The sequence below is a fragment of the Megalobrama amblycephala genome, linkage group LG7 (assembly GCF_018812025.1).
Source record: "Megalobrama amblycephala isolate DHTTF-2021 linkage group LG7, ASM1881202v1, whole genome shotgun sequence".
Lineage (NCBI taxonomy): Eukaryota > Metazoa > Chordata > Actinopteri > Cypriniformes > Xenocyprididae > Megalobrama > Megalobrama amblycephala.
Genome location: NC_063050.1, coordinates 10,158,251 through 10,186,189, shown reverse-complemented (window position 1 = coordinate 10,186,189; position 27,939 = coordinate 10,158,251). Strand labels below are relative to the sequence as shown.

At 39.6% G+C, this 27,939-nt stretch overlaps 3 protein-coding genes and 1 long non-coding RNA gene across 7 annotated transcripts in view; 1 reads left to right on the top strand and 3 right to left on the bottom strand.

Annotated features, from left to right (window-relative positions):
* The window catches only part of LOC125271244 (polymeric immunoglobulin receptor-like), a 477,349-nt gene that overhangs the window by 123,896 nt on the left and 325,514 nt on the right, over window positions 1-27,939 (bottom strand). The gene's annotated exons all lie outside the window — the stretch shown is intronic.
* The window catches only part of LOC125271202 (sialoadhesin-like), a 136,104-nt gene that overhangs the window by 83,767 nt on the left and 24,398 nt on the right, over window positions 1-27,939 (bottom strand). The window lies entirely within an intron of this gene.
* On the top strand, window positions 179-27,939 carry LOC125271318. Of its 2 annotated transcripts, none has more exons than XR_007185555.1 (3): window positions 179-310; window positions 24,760-25,259; window positions 25,332-27,939. It is a non-coding gene; the product is annotated as an uncharacterized LOC125271318 (long non-coding RNA). The 2 variants fall into 2 exon arrangements; XR_007185556.1 differs by lacking the exon at window positions 179-310 and having other exon boundaries at window positions 23,582-25,259; window positions 25,332-26,203; window positions 26,290-27,939.
* LOC125271245 (B-cell receptor CD22-like) lies at window positions 21,152-23,451 on the bottom strand. Its single transcript, XM_048195299.1, has 9 exons — window positions 23,376-23,451; window positions 22,934-23,281; window positions 22,596-22,835; window positions 22,262-22,510; window positions 22,110-22,182; window positions 21,762-21,807; window positions 21,535-21,615; window positions 21,321-21,380; window positions 21,152-21,187 (listed from the first exon to the last, which is right to left on the bottom strand). The coding sequence occupies exons 1-9, from the start codon at window positions 23,434-23,436 to the stop codon at window positions 21,167-21,169; spliced, it is 1,179 nt and encodes a 392-aa protein (XP_048051256.1). The 5' UTR covers window positions 23,437-23,451; the 3' UTR covers window positions 21,152-21,166.

The following is a 27,939-nucleotide window of genomic DNA, read 5'->3' as shown; positions in this document are numbered from 1 at the left end:
TAAGCTAATGTCAACTCGTGTTTGTAGGAAGCACAATTTTTTTAAGTAATTTCACCTGCGTTTCCTTCTGCAGTATCACTCCGAGCATGAGATTGAAAACCCGAAGTGGAGCTCGAAGGGCGGATTACATGACGCTTTGAGCGGGGAGGGGAATGTCTGTTGCTCCGCTCCACCAATACTATTCCGGTCCGGCTTTCAGCCTGTGTTTCGGTTAGTCACTCACGAGTTGCTTCTGTGGCTGCTTCTGTTGGAACTGTTTTCGTCGCCATCGTCGGAGGAGGAGGAATATGGACAAATTTCAAGTTGAAACGTAAGTTGCTATATTAAGGACTTGTTTACTGAAATGTTGTTGTTCCGATCAACAGCAAGATTGCGGCTGTATAATTTTGTTTAGTATTATAATTATTATATTAGTAATTTGACTAAATAGTTTGTTTTTCTCTAGCAAACTCTCAATGTAATGCTCTTTAATATTTGTTATGCTGTTATTCCGATGTATTTAAAGACAGAAAATTGTGGAATCGTACAACTAGAGCCTTATTTTTTCTGCATTTCATTTGAAACAGATCAATAGCCTACTGATACTAAAGGTTAAAAACACTAATAATGTAAATAAGCTCCAAAACACATAAAAAAAGCCCTTAAGTGATCACACACTTTTATATCAATTCATTAACTGTTTACTTCCATGTTTGCCCATTCATCTATAAAATGATCCCCAAATGACTTCAGTCACAGGTCATCACGGCACTCCTGTCAGTCATTAAGGGCCCCACCCACAAAAAGAGCCATAAAGTCTGTAATGTATTTGCTGTGTGTTCAGAATATTACAGCCTCTTGTTATGCTGATTAAGAAAGAAAGAAAGAAAGTGAAAACATATTAATAGCGAAATATGTAAATAAAAGCATCAAGAACATTAGTCATGAGGAAAGGCTAATATATTGTGTCTATCTTGTGGGTTTTCTTACTTACTGGAAGATTTTCATACACAGACTAGTTCAGAGCCGAGTTGAGCAGCCTTTATGAATGAATAGAATGAAGAGTAAAAACAGGATTGTGTTATTTTAATTCCCAATTACTTAGTCAAAAGAAATTTGATATTTTCACACTGACATTGAGGAGCATTTAATTAATTTAGGGTAAAAGTGTGGGCAATCCTCAGTTAGAACATTTATCATTTCCATGTTCACACAATTCAACATCACAAGCTTTGTGGCTGTCATGATGAGGTCTGAATTGAACCATCTTTGCCATTAAGAAAAACAGAATAGAGAGAAAATAAATAATTTCTATAAAAACTCGATAAAGTCACAACTACATTCAGGCTTTTAATCTTTTAATTATCAATTAATTTACCTGATCAGTTAACTACTGATAACCAAATAAATTGTTCTCACCGGAGACTCCTGTGTGTCATTTCTCTTTTTCATCCACATGATTCCCCTTTAAAGACAATGATTTGACACAGTTACAACCAATCAGAACTTATTTGATGTTTAATTCACTAGAGATACACCAATTGCAATTTTTTTGGCCATTTCCGATTTTTTGTAAGCCTGACCTGCCGATACCATTTTTTGCAGATTCAAATTTTCTTTCTAAGAACTATAATTGACAGCGTATACAAACAAAAATGTACTTTTCTTGAGAACAAATAATAAATTATAAATTATAAATTATAAATAAATAATAAATTATTACACATTGCAATTTCCCCCATACTGCACCAAGTTACAGGATCTGTCTGGCCATGTGGACACTGTAAGTTTCTGGAGTGACAACCGCATTTAAATGCGGGAGTGAATCCCCTAAATTATCATTACATCTGTGTATGGAACACGACTCGCTCTCGAAAATGCGATGATTGACAGCTTGGAAACCACAGCGACGTTCTGACATCTCTCGTGTTTGGTATCGTTATCGTGACCAAAGTAATATTAAAGTGACAAAACACTTGTTATTTTCAGCAATTTAACTAAACACACTAACACAGTCGAAGGAGGCATCGTGTTTTGTTTATGCTTGTACAGCCTGTTTCACACAGAGTGCCACAGTCTTTCTGTGCATGATCACTCATTATAAGCGTATCTGGGATTGTTGTTTAAGCTTGTCTCATAAAGCGAACGGGTTTATTGAGTTATTAAAGTATGAGCAGACATGAATCGTGATATTTTGGTCTTATTTTCAGCATAAAGCATTTGGATTTATTTCGGTTTATTATGGGCTTATTCTTGTTCGCTGATTTTTCTAGCAAGATCTGGCAACTCGAATGAGTCAAGACTCATGCTTTCCCTGTGATTGACCGCACATACAGAAGAGAGACACATCTCCGATTAACAACTAGTTGTTCAGTTCGGTTCGGTTCCGTACACACTGCATATTTCTGTTAATGCGGTTGTCACTACCTGTATTTTTCAGGAGTTAATGTGGTTGCAGAACGAGGTTGTCACACCTGTATTTTACTGTACTGTGTGTGTACAGAATGTGATTAAGCACTAAAAGGTGAACTAACAACCGAATTTAGCTGCAGTGTATATGTGGCCTCTGTGACTGGAAAGAGGTAGAAATAACAGTTAACTGAAAATGAGCTACTTCATAAAACAAAACAACTTTATAAATTGACCAAAGATCCTATGAATGGACAAAACTGAAGTGTACAATACTCTTCCCAATAATAGTGCAGTCAGTGGGTAATAATTAAATAACAAAGCACTTTTTCTTTGTTGCCAACTTATAGGCAAAATGCTATTACTTGAGCATTAATGGTAAGTTTTCTTCACAAACAGAACCATCTCTGCCTTGTCACCTAATAATCGATTTCTCCTTTCATCTATCACATTTCCAGCCAAGCCAAACAAGTGCTCACTTTTAATGCTGGTACATGGAGCAGAGAGGTAGGTTCGGGAAAGTGGAGCAAGTGCTGGGAAATGAACTTTGTTGATCCTCCAGTAGGCCAATGCTTTTCGCTTCTGTTGCTGGGCAACTTGGAGAGGTAACTCTGTACCTGGACAGACAAGGGACTAGCCAGAAATTGCTCCACTTCAGCATTCTCCTTCAGTATTTCATTATGTCCTGAAAATAGTAGACTACATGACCTTTATGCTGCAGGTGCTTCTTTGACAGGATCAGATACTGCAGACACTTCTCCAACAGGTTCATCAAGTGCATGGTGTGCCCCTCCAGAATAGCCAAAATTGCGTGTGTCACTTGGTCTTTAACTTCTGCTGAAAAGTAGCGTTTTTGTACCTTTTGCATAAATAAAGACAAGAAGGATCGGTCAAACGATTGTGGTTTTTGCAATGGCCACTCCATGATCTGTGTCTGCCCTTCTCTCCAAAAGCCATTTAAGTGCAGTGATGGCTGGAATGACGTCAGCGGCTGTTGCTGTCGAGGAGATCGTTTTCTTTGTGAGTTCCTCAAAAGTTGCAAGCAGGCTTATGCTGTCCTCAATAAGCCCCCACTGATGCATGTTGAGTGTGGCTGGCAGATCATGTTCAGCAGCGTATGCCCCCAAAGTGCGTCTCTGTGTAGCCCCACTAGTCCGCAAACCCAGGTCTGTCCGCATGGGAGGTGGGCGCTCTAACAAGGAGGCTAAAGGATCAGTCGCTAGAGCACCTCTGGAGTTCAGGGGAGTGAGGTTTAAACACACGGCTCTTACTAGCCTACATCTGTTACATCTGTTCTACCAGCTATTGCAGCATATAGGTTTTGCTATTCCATCTAATCAGAACATCTTGCTGCAGTTATTTAGTTGCCACCACTTCAGTGATGCTTCGCTGGGACAGCTCATTCACAACAAGCTGTAATGTATGTGCCATGCAGGGCAAACTTGCCGGGTTGCCTTCGTCAAGTCCTTTGCTTATGTTTCTTCCATTGTCTCGAAGCACAACATGAACCCTCTTTCTTGTCTAAACCCCACCGCTGCAACATCATGTCAAATGTTGTTGCTGTGTTGGCAGCAGTATGAAACCCTGACATTTCTTGACAGTGCAAAAGTAATTGTTGTCGCTGGAACTCTTTGTCCACCCAGGTAGCAGTCAGGCTCAACATTGACATTAAGCTTATGTTAGATGTCCAAATATCAGTTGTAAAATTGATATTATTAGTTTTGTTGTGCCGGGCTCTTTCGTGGTGGTTTCCCCACAGTTTACTTTAGTCTTACAAGTTTTACAAATTGCAAACTTTGTGTCTTCTATACTCACAGTGAAGAACGTCCACGGCAGCGACATGTTTACATGCGGCTGTGAACGTGAGCACAGCTGGGACGTCAACGTTGTGGCCGCGCTCATGCTCACAGCTGCATGTAGTAGGGGGATCGGCTCGGAATCGGAAAGACGTGAGACTGATCGGTCGATCACCGTGCAGAAAATCGGCTGATTCTGATCTCTGGCCGGTCGATCGGTGCATCTCTATAATTCACAGTTATGAGTAAAGAGATTTCTCTATGGGCCATTATTAATGTAATGAAATCAGGATTTACTGCAGTAATGATATGAGCTTCAGACTTCCTCATTTAATAATCAACTGAGTAGCTGTCAGTGTGGAAAGAGAGGATTGAAAACTGGAAATTTTGCGTTGACTCACGTTCATCATACCATCTCACACTCAATTCACAACCTTCTGACTCACACACACTATATAGTACCACAGTCATATATCTTACCAAATCAGCATCATAATGATCAATGCAGCTCCACAAACCACTCCAATGGACATATATAATATCACCAGAAGTCCTACAAAAGAGTAAAACATCTGAACTGATTCATTTGCTTCACTTTAGAAAGAGTAAAGTAAGTATATAAGCTGCTCTACCTTTAACAGTCACAGTTACAGCGTCTGATCTCTGAGATCCATGTTGATTGTGAGCCTGACAGTAGAAGCGTCCACTCTGTAGTGCACTGAAACTCTGTCCAGATCCAACAGCTGAGCTTTCATTCTCCTTAAACCAGCTGAAGTTCAGAGCAGGAGGGTTTGAATCACTGCTGCAGATCAGAGTCACTGAATCTCCTGCCCAAATCTGACCAGACTGAATGATGGAGACTGAGACATTCCTGGGAGGGTCTAAAACAGAGAAAAAATAAATCTTTGAATAATCTCATTCAAACACAATCTCCAGTTTTAAAAAAGAACAAATGAATCTGTACTCACACATGACATTGAGCTGAACAGCAGGAGAGATGTGATTGTGTCCATGTACAGCACAGCTATATCTGCCTGCATCCTCTCTTCTGACTGACTGCAGCAGGAGTTCATTGTTTCTGTCTCTTCTCTCAGTTAATGGCTGTGAGTTTCTGTACCAGATGAATGTTGCTCTGTCAGTCAGAGTGCAGCTGCTTTTACATGTCAGACGGACTGAATCTCCCTCTGTCACTCTCTCAGGAGACTCCACCTGAAGATCTGAACAACACACACAGTATATCTAGTGCTGCTGTCATACACAGATTATTATCTAACAGAAGATAAGTGAAACCTCATGAAAGTCACCTGTGACATTAAGAGTCACTCCTGGTTTACCCAGCCATTTTCCTTCATCAGTGAAGATCCATATCTTCTGTTTATTAGTGATGAATCTGAAATAGTACACGTGTGAATCCTTCAGTGTCACATGATTCAGTCTGATGGTGCAGTTCTGCTGTTTATCTCCCAGATACTGAAGCCTCTGACTGTATTCAGGGTCCTCAGACAGATCTGGAAACTCTCCATTATCTTTTACCAGTGTTTTTGTCCAGAAGACTTTCATGATCTGATGTCCAGTAGGGTATGTATAAGTGCAGTTCATTATCACTGATGAGTTCTTTAGTGCACAGATGTGTGAAGGACTGTAACTCACACCCCAGTCAGCACTAGAAACCTCTGAAACACAGAATTCATTCTGAACAATTTAGCAGCTGAATGTGCACAAAAATGTAGTATCCAATTTCTTGTGTTCTGAAGTGTTGCATTGACTCACCGTGAATCATGAGCAGAAAGATCAGAGGAAGAGGAGCAGCCATTCTTACTGTCTGACTACCAATACCTACAACAAATGTACAGAGGCTTGTTTTTAAATTTTAAGTCTTATTGTTTTTGTCTCCCTTTTATTTATTCTCGTATTTATTATCATGCCTCATTGCAGCATTAGATGTTTTAAATCGAATACACCATAGCGTTTCGCTACTAGGAGTAATCAGGCTGGTTCTTTCTCATTCTGAGTCTTTATTAAAGACCCCCCCCCCCCCCCCTTAAAACCCCACCCCTTAAAGTTAACAAGGGACTAACAGCTAGAACTAGGGCTGGGCGATGTATCGAATGCTTTTGTCACGCGCATTTCTTCAGTAAAGCCGGTTCCCTGATTACCACAAAATCGCCATCACCTGCTTTCAAATGGAGCGGCATTTAATAGAAAGAGTCGATATGTATCGCCGTCGATATTGAACGCGATATTGCGTGGCTTATCAGTGATCTACGGCTCTGTCTATTAAATGCCGCTCCATTTGAAAGCAGGTGATGGCGATTTAGCGGTAATCAGGGAACCGGCTTTACTGAAGAAATGCGCGTGACAAAAGCATTCGATACATCGCCCAGCCCTAGCTAGAACCACTTCTTATTAAATGAACACTGTTGAACATCATCACATTAACTAGTGTCTTCCAGCATTTGTAATGACATTACACTGCCCTCCTTCCCCTTAATAAGAAGAACCCTCATCCACAAGGGGGCAAACAAGGTCTTTTTTTTTTCACGGAAACCTGGCTGAACGACGCCATTCCGGACAGCGTGGTAAGTCTGCTGGGCTTTCAGCTGTTTAGATCAGATCGCGATGCAGAATCAACGGGGAAATCATGCGGTGGTGGGACGTGCTTTTACATCAACGAAAGGTGGTGTTCAGATGTAACTGTGTTAAAGAAGATGTGCCGTCCCGATCTTGAAACACTCTTCATTGACTGCAAACCGTTCTATTTGCCGCGGGAGTTTTGCTCGTTCATTCTGGTGAGCGTCTACATTCCTCCGCAAGCGCACGTGACCTCGGCTTTACAGATACTCGCTGATATGATCACAGAGAGTGAGCAACAACACCCTGACTCTGTTCTAATCATTCTCGGGGACTTTAATAAAACGATTCTCTCACATGAACTTTCAAAATACAGACAGCATGTTACTTGTCCCACCAGAGACAGTAATACACTGGATCACTGTTACACAGCAATAAAGGATGCATATCACTCTGTCCCACGGGCAGCTTTGGGGCTCTCTGGTCACTGTTTAGTTCATCTCATACCGACCTACAGGCAGAAACTGAAATCAGCTTAACCTGTAACAAAGACTGTAAAGAGATGGACCACTGAAACAGAGCAGGCTTTACAGGTTGGAATTATTCTGATAAGCTTCAGAATCAGTTCTCTTCTAATGACACGGCTTCAGTGTGGAAATGTCTGAAAGTCATCACCAATTACAAGACACCATCCCCCAGCTCTGTGGAGAGTCAACAACTGGCAGACGATCTGAACAAGTTTTATTGCAGGTTTGAAAAAACACCATTCACACCTCCAACAACCCCCCTCTCCCCCACTCCTCCACTTCAGTTCAGTGAAGATGATGCGCGCCAGGTCTTCAGAAAGAACAAGAGAAGAAAGGCACCAGGCCCAGACAGCGTTTCACCAGCCTGTCTGAAAACCTGTGCTGACCAGCTGGCCCCCATCTTCACACAGATCTTCAACAGATCACTGGAGCTGTGCGAAGTCCCATCATGCTTCAAACGCTCCACCATCATCCCCATCCCAAAGAAACCCAAAATGACTGGTCTTAATGACTACAGACCTGTGGCTCTAACGTCTGTGGCCATGAAATCATTTGTAAGACTGGTTTTGGCTTATCTGAAGGACATCACTGGACCCATACTGGACCCCCTGTAGTTTGCTTATCGAGCAAACAGATCTGTGAATGATGCAGTCAATATGGGACTGCATTATGTTCTGCAGCATCTGGACAGACCAGGGACTTATGTGAGGATCCTGTTTGTGGAATTCAGCTCTGCTTTTAACACCATCATCCCATCACTCCTCCAGCCTAAATTAACTCAGCTCTCTGTGCCCACCTCTGTCTGTCAGTGGATCACCAGCTTCCTGATGGACAGGCAGCAGCTAGTGAGGCTGGGAAGATTCTCATCCAACACTCGCACCATCAGCATCGGCGCCCCTCAGGGCTGTGTTCTCTCCCCACTGCTCTTCTCCCTCTACACCAACGACTGCACCTCTAAAGACCCTCTGTCAAGCTCCTGAAGGACTTCAGGAGAAACCCCCCTGCTCTCCCCCCACTCACCATCATGAACAGCACTGTGACTGCAGTGGAGTCATTCAGGTTCCTGGGCACCACAATCTCCCATGACTTGAAGTGGGACAACCACATTGTCCATTGTGAAAAAAGCCCAGCAGAGGTTGTACTTCCTTTGCCAGCTGAGGAAGTTCAACCTGCCACAGGAGCTACTGACACAGTTTTACTCTGCCATCATTGAATCCATCCTTTGCACTTCTATATCTGTCTGGTTCAGCTCAGCTACCAATTCTGACCTCAGAAGACTATGTTGGATAGTCCGGTCTGCTGAGCGAATCATCGATACAACCCTTGCCCACTCTCCAAGAACTGTCCTTATCCAGAGTGAGAAAAAGGGCAAAGAAAATCACTCTGGACCCCTCACATCCAGCACACTCCCTCTTTGTACTGTTGCCATCTGGTCGACGCTACAGAGCCCTGAACACCAGAACGACCAGACACAAGAACAGGCAATCCATCTCATGAACACTTGACAAACATGGAACACACAACACTATTATACATTTACTTAATAACACATACTTATTTATATTTCAAATTTGCACACATCATAACTGTACATACAAATTGTCTATATTATATATTGTTTTTTGCACTTTGTCTATCTTATATAATTGTATATTATTATTCTATTCTTTTTTTTATTATCTGTGTCTTGTCTTGTCACTGTTACTCTGTTGCACTGTGAAGCTTCTGTCACTAAAACAAATTCCTAGTATGTGTAAACATACCTGGCAATAAAGCTCTTTTTGATTCTGATTTCTGAGGTGCCCGGGCTGATGCCTCTGCCTCTTTGGCCGCATATCAGGCTGAATGTCTGTACTTGCAAGGGGATGGGGGGTTGGGGCATGGGAAACAGTGAAGGGAAATGGCTGAATGTGGTGTGCTGAGGGCAGGGGACTCAAGAACAACTGGGGTGTGGGGCACAGGCATAGGGTCAGTGTTGTTTTGTGAGGCAAGGGGGTTGGACTTTCTCTTTTAAAAAGAGACTGTCAGGTTACCTCTCTACGGGACCAGCATGTCTATGCAGGGCTACCTTCCTGCCTCTAGGCGGCATCTGCACCTTATACACTACCTCTCCCACCCCTCTAGAAACAAGCAGGGGCCCACTCAGTGGCAGTCAAGCTTTGGGGAGCTCTTTTCTTTTTTTGGGCTGTACACCCATACTGACTCACCAGCCTTAAAGTTCCTTCCCTTGCTTCTAACATCATAGTTCCTCTTTTGTCTCAAGCCAGCCTTTTCCAATTGATCCCTAGCAAACACATGGGTTGTTTCCATCCAACCCTGCAATCACCTTGCATACTCTAGTTCACCTGGTACAGCCGGCTTGTCTGGAGGCTCATGACTCCGAAGCTCATGCTCTAACATAAGCAAAGTGGGGGTGTACAGTGTGGAGTCCTGTTCTGCAGATCTGTAGGCCATGAGAATGAAAAGGAGGTGAGTGCCCCAATCCCACTGATGGCCACAAACAGCTTGGGTTCAAAATTCTTCCCCTGATAACTATGGATGACCTCTGCCATATCAAACCTGCTCTACATCCACTCCACCAGTGCATTAGACACCGTCTCTGCTTCCTGGTTTGGTATTGCATAGGCCTCAGGCCACTTTCTAAAATAGTCTATAGCAGTGAGAAGCTGCTGAAGCCCACTGGGTCTCTGAGGGCTCAACTATACCCGCCTGCAGCATCTCCTGCTGCTCCTTATCCACAGCTTCCCGTCGGGCCAGTGAATATGACGTGGCCTAACTTTCATCTGGTGGGCATCTCCTGTGTCAGTAACATGCTGCACTAAGTGGTTACGCCCACTTCATTCTCCATGAGAGCAAAAATGTCCTTAAAGTCCTCAGACTTCAGCACTTTTTGTTGTTCATGTAAGCCATCACATTTTTTGGACCAAATGTCTCTCAAGGCCGGGGTCCATTGGTTGATTATTTGCAGGATTGTTCATTTGCACCAAACGTCCATCAGGGAGGGTAAGTGAGTCTCTATATAGGTCCAGCACACAGCCAACGGCCCTCAAGAAATCTAGCCCCAGAATGCAGGGGTCCTGCACTTCAGCCACCCACGCCTGGAATGACACGGACAGACACCCTATGTCAAACAGGAAGAGACCTTTCCCTTTTATTGGCGCAAAGTCACTAGTCACAGTTTTCAGATGAGCAGATGTTGATTTCAAAGCTGTCCCCACTGGAACAAGATCAGGATGAACCAGGGTTGCATTCAATCCACTGTCAACAAGGGCTGTGCAAGTGACTCCTGCCACTATAATGGATATGTGGCAGAAATTTCCAACATAAGACCAGCCCACTACCAAAACACTCTCTGTAGGTCGCAGTCTAACCCCTTCCTCCACCCGCTGCCCCTCGTCCTTAGCCAGGGGGAGGTATGGGAAAAAGTATTATGGGCCTGTGTCCCCCAGTCTACATGGGCCCCTGGGCCTTTCCCTACATTTGGCTGATCCTGAGGCACTGTCTGATCAGATGGCTTGGCTGGCCACAGCCCCAGCAAACTGAAGGTAGGCAGCATAGGCGGGGCTCTGAGGCAGAGCGGCCCAGGTGCAGCATCGCAGCATTTATATAATAATCCATCCACGCGAGTGCCCTGGGGCACAGCTTGACTGCCACTGGGTGGACGCCTGCTTGGTTCTAGAGGGGTGGGAGAGGTAGTGTATAAGCTACATCATAAGCGCCACTCTCTTGTGAATGCACAGGAATTAGCGGAAGCTAGAGATTACAGTTTATAAAGTTTTAAATATGGATATTTTTCTTACACAAACACATCACTTCACTTCAGAAGGCCTTTATTAACCCCCCGGTGTTGGTTGGACTTCTTTTAGAATGGATGGGTGCAATTTTTTGGACTTCAAATTTTGGGCAACCATCCACCATCCCACTCCCATTATAAAGCATGGATTAGCCTGGACATTATTTAATATAACTCTGATTGTATTCCTCTGAGAGAAGAATGTCATATACACCTAGGATGGCTTGAGGGTGAGTAAATCTTGGGGTAATTTTCATTTTTGGGTGAACTATCCCTTTAATTAATAAAAAAAAAACTGCAGGGTTACTGTTTTGGCCCTAACTCACACCGTACATAAAAGAAAAAGAGGAAAAAATGCATTGCTGCTCGCATTCTTGAAATCACTCTGCACTCTCTAGCCCCCTGACCCCTCTTAACCCCTAAAGTGAACAAGGAACTAACAACTAGAACCACTTATTAAATGAACACTGTTGAAGTTCATCACATTACCTAGTGTCTTCCAGCATTTGTAATGACATTACACTACTATATGTGTCATACCATTCTTGGACATACAGATAAAGACATTAGCTCAACTACACATAAGCCCATTATATCTTGACTATTGCTGTGCATGCACATTTGCTAGTGTGTGGTTCAACTAATGTAGCATCAGTGACCTTATCTTCCTCTTTCTTGTCTTTCTTGAAAATTGAGCTCCATCCGCTTTGAGATTAAACAGAGAACAAACCAAAAGAGAAATAAGCTCTAGTTATTTGCTTAATGCACACAGAAATCAATAAAATACGTTATTTTATCCATGAAAATGACAGCAACAGTCATTTTTGCACTGCATGAGTGTGGAAATGTCCAACGTCTTTCCCTGCCCCGTTTTGATTGACAGCAACCTTCATTATATAATCAGCCTTTATTATATAGTTATCTATTGTGTAAAAGATTAAAGTGGATTTTTTATCAAGGTGTTTGTGAACAACATACAAAACACTGCAAGAGAAAACATATTTGTGCTAATGGAATTTTGATTTTAAACCATATAATTACTGAGACACAGCCCTGTGACAACTAGCCCCAACCAATCTCCCATAAATCCCCCACACTTAAGATATTTGACAGAACGGTTATAAAATCAAGATCTTACCTGTTTCACCAACACTCACGACCAGTGCCAGCACAAGAAATGACCAGGGTGGAATCAGTATGGGCGTTTTCACACTAAATGACACGTGATTAACACATTTTAATATGAACTTATGCCACCTCAACTATAGTGCTGATGGCAGAAGAAGAGTTTTAGCTGATGACATTAGACTAAAGGCAGAAAAGTGATCCGGATGGGAACTGCTGGATCTGGTATTGTAAAACACTGGAAGGTATTGCAGTGGCAGTGACGTCAAAAATATATTTTATCACCAGTGTAACCGATGGCTTGCGATGCCAAGCGTGATGCACGGCCAGCAACACCAGTTGTGAAACACTTTCTGCGGTTTCTCTGGATCTTTTTATTCCTCTCCTCTCCTAATACAAAACACAAACAAGCAGCCTCCTTCATGAACTGCCCTTAAAGGGTTAGTTCACCAAAAAATTAAATTTCTGTCATTTATTACTCACCCTCATGCCGTTCTACACCCGTAAGACCTTCGTTAATCTTCGGAACACAAATTAAGATATTTTTGTTGAAATCCGATGGCTCCGTGAGGCCTGCATAGGGAGCAATGACATTTCCTCTCTCAAGATCCATAAAGGTACTAAAACCATATTTAAATCAGTTCATGTGAGTACAGTGGTTCAATATGAATATTATAAAGCGATGAGAATATTTTTGCTGCGCCAAAAAACCAAACAAAATAACGACTTATATAGTGATGGCCGATTTCAAAACACTGCTTCAGGAAGCTTCGGAGCATTATGAATCAGCATATCAAATCAGCTGTTCGGTGCGCCAAAGTCACATGATTTCAGCAGTTTGGCGCTTTGACACGTGATCCGAATCATCTTAATTTGTGTTCCGAAGAGTAACAAAGGTCTTATGGGTGTGGAATGGCATGAGGGTGAGTAATAAATGACAGAATTTTCATTTTTGGGTGAACTAACCCTTTAACATTCTCTCTTCTGTTCAGTTACAATGCAAAAAGGACAAATAGGAGCATGAAACATACATTGAGTAAAGAAAATTTACATTAAACAAAGAAAATGATAAACAAAAAACACCCTTGATATGAAAATAATAAGCACCCTCTTTAAGTGAATTGCCCTTAACATTCTCTATAAAATACTAATACTCTATAAAATGCTCTCACCTACACACATTCAGAAGAAGACAAAAATAAAACTCAAAAAGGGCAAAATGACAAAAATAACCACACAGTAAAGCAAACTGACACCATACACATACTTTGGGATAAAAACAGACATAAAAGCAACAATTACAACAAAGATCAAGCAGGATAATCAGAAACCAAATGAAACATACCACTTCCATTAGGGCTGGATGATATGACCTAAAATCGAAATCTAGATTAATTGAACATTTTACCTTGACTGCAATAAATGAGTGATAGTTCTTTTTTTGTGCCCTCATAATTCACTGACAAGGTTTGTACTGTAAATATGCTTGACTATTAAAGGTGGGATATTTTTTCCTAATGAAAGAGTGCTCTGACATAACAGCTCACAGTTATTTCATCTATGGCTCGTAACATTTCTTAGATTTCTGCTCGTTGTAAATCAGATACAGATACATTAGCACAGTATCAGTACATTTATTTGAATGCATTAATGAGAGTGATTGCATGTGTAAATTAAACATACCATCTCTGTATTAATTGTAAAGCTGTGAGTTGTAAGTAATTACTTCAAAAGTAGAAAAATACATGCAATATATTTTGAGTTTCTAAGCTACTTTAGTGATAAATCACAGAAAAACACAACAAGTTTCTGTGCTCCTCTCTGTGCGCACAAGCTTCACGTGATTTGCAGCTACTGTCTGTATGAGTATTTGTGTGCCACAATGCATCAGCGCAGTAGCTCAATATAATGATACACAATGGTCTAAAATCGCTTTAATGTCCAAACTTGCAAGCTTTAAAACATACAATTAACAAAGATTAGTGAAGACGCAAGTGCAAGTGATCTCCCTTTGGGGCTCGTCTGCTGTCTGAGTGTTGACTTGGCATTTGAGTTCGCCTCCGTGTTGCTTCCATGCCGCTGACTGGACGGGACAGAGTCACGTGACTACACAAGTGGTAGTATGTTTTCAATGGGAAAGTATCAACAGGATTAAAAAACCAAATAACCATCCTGGGAAAATTACATCGGTTGAGGTTCTGAATTTCATCACATGTTTCTGTGTTCATCACAGAAACATGTAACCATCACTAGATTTAAATAAAAACATATTTTGACTGATTTATAAGCCGTTTAAAATAGTGGGGACCAGTCAATGTCCTCACTAGGGGGTTGTGAAAGTATTCCACAAAATAAGTGAGGACATTTGGTCCTCACAAGTATAGTCAAAACAAGTACAGTGAGGGATATCTGTTGCTATGGTAACAGTGTTTGAAAAATATTAAAAATGTTTTTACAGGTCTACATTCGTTATGTCTTGACATTATTCTAATGAAGTTTGAAGCAAATTGGGTGAAAATTAGAGGGTGATCTTAAAGCATTTTGAAAGTAACACACTTCCTGCTGCCAGTTGGTGGCGCTATAACTTTGTCCACAATAATCTGTGGACTAAATGTGCACAGAGCGCCCTCTGGCTGCAAGTATGAATTGAAAACACAGTGTCCAGGGCTCATAGTGATGACAGTAAATATTGAATAATTACTCCTCTGTATAGAAAACTGACATAAACATATGAGAATCCATCAATATTTCTCCAAATGTGCATGCTTTTAAGCTAAAAGTCTATATGAAATGCCATAGAGGTAACATAATTGTTCAGACACTTTGCATCATAGAAATACATTATATTTTAAAGTATATAATAGAATACCATTATTTTAAATTGTAATAATATTTCACAGTATTGATGTTTTTTCTGTATGTTTGATTTACACCATGATGAGCTTTGAGACATCAGAGATCACAGGTTTTTTTTCACAGCTTACCTGTCTGAAAGAGCTCATTATTATGCAGGTCATTAGAGCTCTTTATGCGATTCTTTTGTCTTCTCAGGTGAGAATCACCCATTATTCATGATGATTCACGCCTCCACGCATACTGTGTTTCCTGACAAAAAGTGCCTTACAAAAACTAAATCAATATATTGAGTAGGAAGGATAATTTTTACATAATTTTGAAGCAAAAACTCTAGTCTATAATCTCCAATACCCAGAAGTCTTGTGAACACAGATTTAATATTATTTTTTTGGCCTTATTTCAGTGACTTAATATTTTTGTTTTTTCAATAACCACGCATAAACGTTATTCCTTCAAAAATACAAACATGTACATACATGTTCCTCACATATTATGGTAGCCTAGTTTGTGCTGAATACAGTGTAATGACACTTTTGTCATTTATATGTTTATGAACAACTGAAAAAAGCACAAATGTCAGGGCATGTCAAAACTTCTCCAGGCCCCAAATCAGCCTCAGACTCCAGAGGGTTAAATACAAGCAAGCACGTTTGTAGTACATTCTTATTTTTTGTGCTAAACAAAATTGTAAAAGTTATACACTATAAATACACTGATTAAAAGTATATTTCTACTTCAGAAGTACTTCAGTGCAGTTAAAAAGTATACTAAATACCACTAATACTTAAATTGATTTTAGTGCATTGAAATAAAGTATACTACTGCAAAAATATACAGAGGAGTTTTATTGTATTTCTTAAAGAGTGTGCTTTGAATGCTTTAAAAAATAGGTCAGTTGGAGTAGACTTTTTAAATAGTAATCCTAAATATAAATATAGCTGCGAGCAGCGATGGCGGGCCCTTGTACAATGAAGACACAGCCGAAGTTTCATCAAAATCAATTAATATATGCAGAAGTTAAAACACTTTAACACTTAAAACCCTTTACTTGCTATAAATTTGTTGCCTCACCACGGCCAAACCGTTTGAGATATCCAAAATCCATTTGCTATTAAACAACTTCAATGTGTTAGCACCAAGTTAAAAAAGTTTGGTGTAAATTGTATAAACCCTGTAGGAGCAGTAGTATAAAATTCATAGTCTGTTTTTTAAAAAAAAAATTAACATTCAAACCAAAATAGCTGACTTCCTGTTGGTTGGAGCTAATGAATGCAAATTAGAAAATTGTCCGGCATGATGAGAACAATATGTGTACCGATTTTGGTGACTGTAGGAAAAAACGAACCCCCCCACTTTTGTCAAAAGGTGGCGCTACCACCACACCCATTTCTATGGCTTTGTTCATGTCTACTGGTTGACAATATTGATGTGTGTGTCAAGTTTCATGCAATTTGAAGCATGTTAAGAGCCTCAAAAACATTCCAGAATATGATTAAAGTTTGATGTGTTGCCATGGCAACAATATTTAAAATATCAAAAATCCTGTCACAGGTCTACATCTGCTGTGTATTGACATTACACTGATGAAGTTTGAAGCAAATCAAGTAAAAATAACAGAGTGAACTCAATGCATTTTGAAAGTGACACACTTCTTGCTGCCAGTTGGTGGCACTATAACTTTGACTCACAATAGTCACATCCATGTGATCGGGCTCCTACAACGAACACACAGCTGAAGTTTCATTAACATCAATCAATGTATGGAGACATTATAACACATTTCCTGTTTCCCTTTTCTCGCCATAAATTCGTTGCCTCGCCATGGCCAAACCGTTCGAGATATCAAAAATCCCCTGCCATGCCCGGGTACCAGCCTCTGCGGCGTCCTAATGGCCGCAGATTCCAATGTGTGTGCCAATTTTCAAGAGTTTTTGAGCATGTTAAGGCCCCCAAAAAGCCCCGGAAGACGAAAAAAATAAAATAAAAAATAAAAAAATAAATATAGCTGCGAGCAGCGATGACGGGCCAAAGCCCGGTGGCTTCAGGTCAACTGTACACGGCGGGCAATGGGCATTTAAAACAGTTAAACATAAAAGGACTATGTCAATTTCACACCACATTTAGTGCAGTGGCTGATGCTCCTATGATGACAAACCACAAAAGCCACATGCATGAGATCGTTTAAATTGAGATGACTTTCACGTCACAGAATGTTATGTCAATTTCAAATGAGTGCAGAATATCACCATAATCTGAAATGTCTGGGTTTTTTTCTCATGGCGAGTTTAGACTGCATGATTTTAGCCTCGATTTTGACTCGCCGGCAGGTTTTGTGAAATCGCAGACAAATGCCCGAAATCACAGGCAAATCGGTGCTCGTTCACGTGAGTGACAATCAAGCAGTGTGAATGAGCAAAGACGCGATCTGAGAGAATCGCTGACGAGTCGCCGACGCCCGTGAGATATTTGGCATGCTAAATATCTGGACCTGTCGGCGATTCAAAATCCTGCTGTGTGAAAAGTGTTCTGACTGAAAACTACATCAGCAATGACTGACAGCCAATGAGAGAGCAAGATACAGAGCAGCGGGGAGTTCGGGGAGGAGTTATAGACCACAATATCAGCAAGCATGGCTTTGTACTCATAAACATTACAATTCTATCAAACAGAACCAAAGCACAAACATTTGCTTGACCATCTGCAACAGCAGCACATTGAAAAGTTATGTATTTACCTCCAACTCTCATTGCAGAACACACAATCCACAGTCTCCCCAACCATTTCCTCCTCCATATTCTTCTTTTCTTTTTCTTGTTTTCGCTGCAAATCAGCACACAGGCAATTCGTATTGCAAGCTTCTTGCGGGCTACCGTTTTTAATAATAAACCCAGTCTCACGTGAGAACTCCGGTCTTGCATTGTTTCCTTGTCACATCTCGCGTGTGTTTGGTTGTGAAACATAGTTTGCGTGTCAGACAGAGTTGTCTGCGATTCTTCCTATTGTAAAGTCATGCAGTGAAACCTTCTGTCGCCGATACATTGTGCAGTTTGAACACAGCAGCGACTGAATGCTGGCCAAGATAGTCATGCAGTGTGAAAAGAACAGTGACCCGACTACTTTGAAAATCGTGCAGTCTGAACTCAGCTTCCGACAACCCCATAAAAATTCTAGACCAAATTACATAATGTTATTTGTGCAAATTCCACGGTGCTCTGAAAAAACTAATCCAGCCTTAATGCGAATGTCTGTGATTGCTGATGCTTGTATAAATCTCACACTTCTCTTCATGTGTTTTTTTACCTCCCTGAGCTGTTGTTTGTTCACCAATCTTATGCACCAAAAGCATGCTTTCATTTAATTTTAATATGTGTGGTATAAGATAAAAAAATAAAATGAAAAAATTAATAAATAGAGCCAAATCACAGAACCTGCAAATACAATTTTAATGTCAGTCTCAGGTAATAGTAAGGTACATGTCTAGATTTTTCTGCTCACTTATGCAAGTTTATTTTAAACAGCCACTTTTATAATCATGTGATATTTTACTGAAACGGGTTTTTAATACATTTGAATTATATCAATAAATAATTAATTTAAAAATTCTAACTGTAATTGTAAAAAATAACTGTAACTCAAACGTTTAGAAAAAATTAAGACTGTAATGCACACATACACATAACACAGGGAGAGAGATATACACAGACAGTGACACTGACAGAGACCCACACACAGACACCCCCCAAACAACCCCGCCCCCCACACACACACACACCCGAATGAACCTGAGGTAGTATGGGGGAGGAGAGAGAGAGAGAGAGAGAGAGAGAGAGAGAGAGAGACTGAGAAGATCATTTTAAACAAACAAACAAAAAACATCTAAATTGTGACATAAAGTAGTCTTTAATACATTTTTAAATATACCTGCAACAATTGATGTAGTGCTTGATTTATACAACACTGTTTAAAAATAGGTATATGCTGCCCTCTAGTTGTTACTCTATGTATGACATTAATCCATTTTTCAATCAATTATAATTAATCTGCCTATTTTTAACTTACACATGCTTTTTGAATTGGAAAAAAAATAATAAAATGTGTTTATTTCAAACATTTGTATTATTCTATATACACATTAATTGTGTACAGTGTTTTTTTATAGAAAATATGAGTCATTCTGTTTCCTTTTTTGACATTACTTCAATATATCACCATGGCAACACAGTTCGAGATATCCATTATCCATTCTCAATTTAACATCTTCAATGTCTTAGCACCATGGTAAAAAATGTTTGGTCTGAATTAAATAAACCCCCTAGAAGTAGTTAATTAAAATTCAGAGCCTGTTTATTCAAAAAAAAATCCACATTCAAACCAAAATATCTGACTTCCTGTTGGTCAGAGCTAATGACTGTAAATTAGAAAGTTGTCCAGCTTAATAAGAACAATAAGTGTACCGAGTTTGGTGACTGTAGGTTAAACTAACCCCCCCACTTTTGTCAAAAGGTGGCGCTGTAGAGCCCCTGCTCCTCGCCCGTTTCTAAGGCTTTGCCCATACCTACTGTATGACAATATTGATGTGTGTGTCGAGTTTCATCCAAATTTGAAGCATGTTAAGAGCCTCAAATATGCCCAAGAATATTATAAAAGTTTGACGTGTTGCCATGGCAACAATATTTAAGATATGACAAATACATTAACAGGTCTAAATCTGCCATGTTTTGACACTATTGTGATGAAGTTTGAAACAAATCGGGTAAAAATAAGAAGGTGATCTCAAAGCATTTTAAAAGTGATACACTTCTTGCTGCCAGTTGGTGGCAGTATAACTTTGACTCACAATAGTCACATCCATGTGATCGGACTACTACAACCAACACACTTGTGAAGTTTCATATAGATCAATCAATGTATGCAGAATTTATAACACACTTCCTGTTTCCCTTTTCAACGTCTTGTCTTCATGCTGACCAAGTTTGGTGGTGATCGGATTAATTGCTTAGGAGTATCAAATTCCAGAGCATGCATTTTTCAAACAACCCATAATAGCTGACTTCCTGTTGAGGTGACGTATAACTTAGAGCATGAAAGTTGTTCGGCCCGATGAGGTCTGTTTGATTATATAGACCATGATTTCGGACCCCGTTCAAGGGGGCGCTGTCAAGCCCCCCTGCCACGCCCGGGTACCAGCTTCTGCCCGGCCCTGATGGCCGCGGATTCTGACCTGTGTGCAGAATTTCAGAGTTTGAGCATGTTAAGGGCCCCAAAATCCCCAAAAACTTAGAAAAAAAATATATATAATAATCCTAAAGAAAACAATAGGGCCTTCAGCCATTTGGCTTTGGCCCTAATAATCCTTAGCAGATCAAGAGGGCCCTTCGCTCCATTAGTGGCTTGGGCCCTAATTATATTTGATTTGATTAAATTATATTACTAATGTAGTTATAAGTACATTTTCCCAACTGTACTTTCAATATTATTTCTGTTTTTTGTCCATCCATTGAAAGTCTAGACAATCAAAAAATTTCTTCTGAAGAGATCACTTTATATTATGCTTTTAAGCTTTTATTCATATATAAATAATGATCAATTACAATTACAATTATCTCACAAATATTTGCTAACACAATGTATTTGTTTTTTTCAGTGGGGTAATTTTGTTGCAATAACTCACACACACAGCACAAGGAAGCTTGATTTCAAATGGTAAATTGAATTTAAAAGACGTAAACAGTATTAAATAAGAACAAATAAACAAATGACTAAGAATAGCACAAATAAATTCAATTGAATAAAGACACAAATGAAATATTTATTTTTCAGGTATAGGTTTAACAGTATTCAGGTAATAAACTGAAAAAAGAAAGTAATTAAATTTAAAATAACATTGGATAATCTTCATTGTTAAAATGACATACAGATTAATCAATTAAAACTACATAAGTTAATCAGTCAAGAGCAGTAAGTGATTTTCTCTTTGTCTTTTTTTGTTTGATTAACATGATCCTCAAATTACTTCAGTCACGTGTCATCACATCACTCCTGTCAATCATTCAGGGCTCCGCCCACAAAGAGATGCATAAAGGCTGTAATATATTTGTGTGTTCAAAACATTACAGTCTCTTGTTGTTCTGCTGATTAAAGAAAGAAATAAAGAAAGAAAGAAAGTGAAAACATTAATAATGATGTTTAAACAAAAGCATCAAGAACATCAGTCATGATGAAAGAATAATAGTTTTTCTCTGTCTTGTAGGTATTTTTACTTACTGGAAGATTTTCATACACAGATGAGTTCAGTTCGGGTTTACAATCATCAAGTTGATCAGCCTTTATGAATGAAGAGACAAAGTAAAAACAGGACTGTGTTATTTAAATTTCCATATGCTTAATCAAAAGACATTTGATATTTTCACACTGACATTGAGGAGCGTTTCATTCTGTTTGAGTAAAAGTGTAGGAAATCCTCAGTTAAAACATTTACCGTTACATTCTCATACACAGGATTACTCAATTCAACATCACAAGCTTTGTGTCTGTCATGATGAGGTCTGGAATCAACCATCTGTGCCATTAAAAAAAAAAAAAAAAACACTATATAAAAAAAACTCATTAAATAAAGACACAACTACATTTAAAGTTTAACTTTTAGTTACAAAATAATGTACCTGATCAGTAAACTACTGATAACCAAATACATTTTTTTCTCACCTGAGACTCCTGTGTGTCATTTCTCTTTTTCATCCTCCTGATTCCCCTTTAAAGACAATGATTTGACACAATTACAACCAATCAGAACTTATGTGATGTTTAATACACAATTATGTATTAATTATTATGAAATCTGGTGTATCTTCAGGATTTACTGCAGTAAAGATGTGAGCTTCAGACTTCCTCATTCAATAACTAACTGAGTAGCTGTCAGTGTGGAAAGAGAGGATGAGAAATTGGAAATTTTGCTTTGGCTCACATTCATCATGACGTCTCACTGAATTCACAACCTTCTGACTCAGTCACTCATTCACACACACTACATAGTACCACAGACACATATCTTACCAAACCAGCATCATGATGATCACTGCAGCTCCACAAACCACTCCAATGGATATGTATAATATCACCAGATGTCCTACAAAAGAGTAAAACATCTGAACAGATTCATTTTCTTCACTTTAGAAAGAGTAATGCAAGTAAATGAGCTGCTCTACCTTTAACAGTCACAGTTACAGCGTCTGATCTCTGAGATCCATGTTGATTGTGAGCCTGACAGTAGAAGCGTCCACTCTGTAGTGCACTGAAACTCTGTCCAGATCCAACAGCTGAGCTTTCATTCTCCTTAAACCAGCTGAAGTTCAGAGCAGGAGGGTTTGAATCACTGCTGCAGATCAGAGTCACTGAATCTCCTGACACTATTTCACCAGATCCATTTATCAACACTGAGACATTCCTGGGAGGGTCTAATACAGACAAATTAAATCTTTGAATAATCTCATTCAAACACAATCTTCAGTTTTTAAAAAGAACTAATGAATCTGTACTCACACGTGACATTGAGCTGAACAGCAGGAGAGATGTGATTATGTCCGTGTACAGCACAGCTATATCTGCCTGCATCCTCTCTTCTGACTGACTTGAAGTTGAGTTTGTTACTCTCATTTAATATCTTCTGTGAGTTTCTGTACCAGATGAATGTTGCTCTGTCAGTCAGATTGCAGCTGCTTTTACATGTCAGACGGACTGAATCTCCCTCTGTCACTCTCTCAGGAGACTCCACCTGAAGATCTGAACACAACACACACATTATATCTAGTGCTGCTGTCATACACTGATTATTATTCAACATAATGCACAGAAGAAGAGAGAAACCTCATGAAAGTCACCTGTAACAGTAAGAGTCACTCCTATTTTACCAATCCATTTACCATCTTTATCAGTGGTGAATCTGAAATAGTACATGTGTGAATCCTTCAGTGTCACATGACTCAGTCTGATGGTGCAGTTCTGCTGTTTATCTCCCAGATACTGAAGCCTCTGACTGTATTCAGTGTCATTAGACAGATCTGGAAACTCTTCTGTTTCCTTTTTATCTTTTGTTTTGGTCCAGAACACTCTCTTGATCTGATGTCCAGTAGGGTATGTATAAGTGCAGTTCATTATCACTGATGAGTCCTTTAGTGCACAGATGTGTGAAGAACTGTAACTCACACCCCAGTCAGCACTAGAAACCCCTGAAACACAGAATTCATCCTTTTATTCAGCATATGCATAAAAATGCAATATCCAGTTTCTCTTGAGCGTTTCTGAAGTGTTGCATCGACTCACCGTGAATCATGAGCAGAAAGATCAGAGGAAGAGGAGGAGCCATTCTGACTGACGTTACCATAGCAACTCCTACAACAAATGAACAGTGGATAATTTTTATATTTTAAAATAATCACACAATGCGGTGTCACGCTATTCTTGGACATAAAGATGAAGACACTAGCTCAACTTAAAAAAAAAAAAAAAAAAGTGCAGCTATAGTTTCTTGACTATAGCTGCACATTTACTAGTGGGTAGTTCACCTAATGTATCAACAGGCCCTGATCTTCCTCTTTCTTGTCAGTGAAAATCGAGCACTATCCATTTTGAGATTGAACAGAGAATGAACCAAAAGAGAAATAAACCCTAGTTCTTTGTATAAAGCACACAGAAATCAATATAATACTTTTTTTTTAATCCATGAAAATGACAGCAGCAGTCATTTTTGCACTACGAGTTCAAAACTGTCCAACATCTTTCCTCACCCCGTTTTGATTGACAGCAGCCTTCATTATACAGTTATCTATTGTGTAAAATATTCAAGTGGATTTTTATCGAGGTGTTTGTCAATAACACCAAATACTGCTGGAGAAAACACATTTTTGTGCTATTGGTCTTTTGATTTTAAACCATATAGTTACTGAGACACAGCCCTGTGACAACTAGCCCCAACCAATCTCCTATAAATCCCCCACACTTAAGATATTTGACAGAATTGTTATAAAATCAAGCTCTTACCCGTTTCACCAACACCCATGACCAGAAACAGCACTACAAACGATCAGGGTGGAACCAGTTTTGATGTTTTCACACTGAATGACACGTGATTAACACATTATATTTTAATTTGAGGTTGACACCTCAACTATAGTTCTGACGGTAGAAGAAGAGTTTTATCTGATAACACCAGACTAAAGACATAAAGGTTAAACTGAGAGAAACTTTACATCAATCCATAAAGATGCTTATGTAATAATGTTTTCAAACTTGGGAATATCTATATTCATTCAGTTTTATACAGACAGTGATGACGAGGAACCTGATCTTGAGAGAGAGAAAATAATAGCTTGAATGACTATACTTTAATTTGCATATACAGACCATCTATCCTGGAATGGGAACTGATGGAGGCGGGATTGTAAAACACTGGAAGCTATTGCAGTGACAGTGATGTAAAAAACACATTTCATCACCAGCATCACCAACTGTGCATCTGATAAACCTCCAATTCACTGATTGATTAATAGCAATAGAAGTTAAACAATGAACTTAAAACATGCTGATGAAGCAGAATTGATTCATCTGAATGTCTAAAAGTTATTTTATTTTGCGGCCTTGTTCTTGAATGCATCATGTTTCTAAACAGGGTTACAAACAGTACTTGTTTTCCTCTTTTCTTTCACAGTAAGTGTGAAAACCAAACGCGTGAACCTTTGACAGCAGCATCACAGTGTGATCACGTGACCTTCATAAGTGACGGAGAGACGCTGAGAGACGTCACACCAGGAGGAAGAGGAAATCAGTCCTGTCAGAGTAAAGCTTGAGTCTTCGTGTCACTGAAGCTGCTTTTAGATATCCATAGAAACAGTTTTGAGAGGTGCATTGGCTGGACAAACCTAAAATGAACACTTTAATGTTATTTGAGCATCAGAAACAACATTTATGGATTTTATTGCTTTTTTATTGCTTTGAAATATATTAAAATATGAATTTGGCCAGCAGTTTTTCAGTGTATTCCCCCATCCAAACAGAAAGGATCGATCTTGCATGAGTGAAAAGGCTGCCTGAAAGTGTTGTAAATAAACTGACTTTCCTTGTGTAAGCACACAGACGAGGTAAGCGATACAATCAACAGCAGGTTTATTGAACAGAGATGAAGACAACACAGCAGTGATAACAGTCCAGGTAAGCAGGCAGGGAGAGGGAATTTCTTAGTATGACTTATCTGTGTGTGATGCAGTCTTTGTGTTTTCCCAGGAGATACAGTGGCAGCCGAGGAGCGTGGAGTGAAGGAGAACAGGAGCTGAGGAGAACTAGGACGGTTAACGGGAACAACAGGTAAGTAGATCACAGGTAAGAGGGTTGTGGAGCTTGACATAAGAGTAGACAATGACGTTGTTGTAGTAGCTGATGAGACCTGACAAGGTAGTGCAGGAGAAGAGGACATTAATAGTGAGAGCAGGGAATGATGTGCAGGTGCAGGGAATCTGTGAAACGAGGAGTTGATGAGCTGGTACTGGTGTGGAAACAGGAGGGATGCTGGGAAATGGAGCTCAGGGACGGTGAGGCAGACAGTGACTCTGACACCTTGAAAGGGACTTTGATTATGATACCAGCAAAAGCTGAAGCTCCAGTGACTAAAGTCGACACTGAAATGGAAGTTGCGACAGACTTCACTTACATATTGTGATGCATTTCAGCGTGAAATGTATGGAATGATATTCCAGACTTTATTCAAACTAAATTGCAAATTGCGCATTAGAGTTTACATTTTCGTTTACATGAATCCACAATGACAGCCAAATTTCAAATGGAAAAGCAAAGTCCATTTCCCAGTATGTTTCCCACGTCTTATGAGTTATGACTCTGTCATATTTAAATATCAATGTCAGTTACCATGTCTGCTTTTTTTCATTTTCTCAGCATCACGTGTGAAGCCAGCCTAAACTCAAATGGAATCGCAATTCCCATAGCATTTGCATTCCTGATGCCTTACCTGGAAACCTGTCAATCCGTGTCAAGGGTGGATTATGCTATGGGGCGTGTTTGTTTTGACAAGCGACGCCACTCACAGTCGACGGTAAAGAAGTGATGCCCTGAACAGATGCTGAATTCTTTCAACAATTGAGGTAGTTGGTGAAATTGTGGAGGACCTTATGATGATTGCAGAGCAAGTTGATGAGAGTTCATTCTCCATTGATTTTCTTTTACTCAGAAGCCATATAGGTTGTGGACTTGACCAACAGTAACATCAATAATGTTGTCTTCGCCAACCTCAGTGAAGTAGCTAACCAGCTTTTTGTGAAGGACAGGACAACTAAAGGACCAGGACGTCCTTTGATCGACATACCACTAGAGATGATTGAGTGCTTGTCACGGGTGTTTTGGTTTTGTTCATGTTTATGTTTTCATGTCTTTTATTTTGTAGTTTGATTTATGTTGCTTGTTGTGTCATGCTTCCCTTGATCCTCATGTTCTCCCTTAGTCCATGTGTCATGTTCTCATTGGGTGTTTATGGTCATGTGGTATTCAGTCATGTTCTGTCATTGGTTCTTTTGTTCCTTGTGTCACTTCCCCATTGGTTGTCCCAGTCATGTGTTCTATTCATGTTCTAGTCATGTCTTGTATTTATAGCCACTGTCTTCCCCATGCTCCTTTGTAATGTATTGTCAATGTAACCTGCTGTCGGTGAGTCGTCAAGTCAAAGTCAAAGTCAAAGTCAAAGCCAAGCCAAGCCAAGCCAAGCCAAGCCACGTCTGTGTTTCTGTTCCTGTTCATGTTTTGGATTATTCACAATAAACTGCACTTGGGTTCTCACTACACTCGCCTCCAGTGGACTCTCTTACGCTACAGTACTACAGGATATGTGGTTATTCACGTGTCCAGCTTAGAGTATCTGAGCGAACCATACGCAGAAGACAGGAACAGCATGCATTAAGGTATTTAATGTTAATGAATGTGTATTAGTGAGAAAGAAAATAAACAGTGGGAAAAAGTGGAATGTATATGGCTCTGGACAAATAACGCATATAAATACATACAATGTAAAAAATATCCACAATATAAAACATACAGTGATATTGCCATATCGACTTCTTGTATAAAATGTTTATATATATATATATATATATATATATATATATATATATATATATATATATAAAGAGAACTTTTAATTTTACCCGAGTAAGACGATAACTGGACGAGCCCAGTTACCAAGTTGTGATTTATAGAAAGTAAACATTTCTCTTTCTCTTTCCTGTGTACTGCTGCATAGGTTCAGTCCTGCAGATAGACTTTCAGCCCTTTCCAAAAGTCCCCTTCTGTATTGAAGTGCTGCCTGAAACAAGTTTAGCTTTAACTTTCCACTCTGAGAAGAAAGGAAAACAAAAAAATAATAATAATACAATTTAATAAAAACCTGGAAGTCACTATTCACAAGACTTTTGACATGGTCATATTTTGAGAGTTTTTCTAGCTCTGATATAGAGAAAAGAACCTTATTGTTGTAGACTAAATTCAACTAAATGTCAACTAAATTACCTTCATTGTCACTGTCCCTCACTTCTCTACTTTGATAAATTTCCTGTCTGCTGCTTCTAGGTATTTCTTTGCTTCTGTCTCTAGTGTCTCAAAGTCAACACTCAGAGACTGTGTTCCAAATCACACCCTATACCCTCATTGACTATCTCCTATGTTAGTTCACTAATACAGTCCACTGGACAGAGAGAATGAAAAGAAGTGAGTGAATTCAGACACTGATGAACACCTGATAAGCAGAATCACTGAAGGACAGAGAAAGAAGAACAGAAAAGTGAAGAAACGAGCAGAAACACAAGAACTACAACTGACTTCCAGCCACACT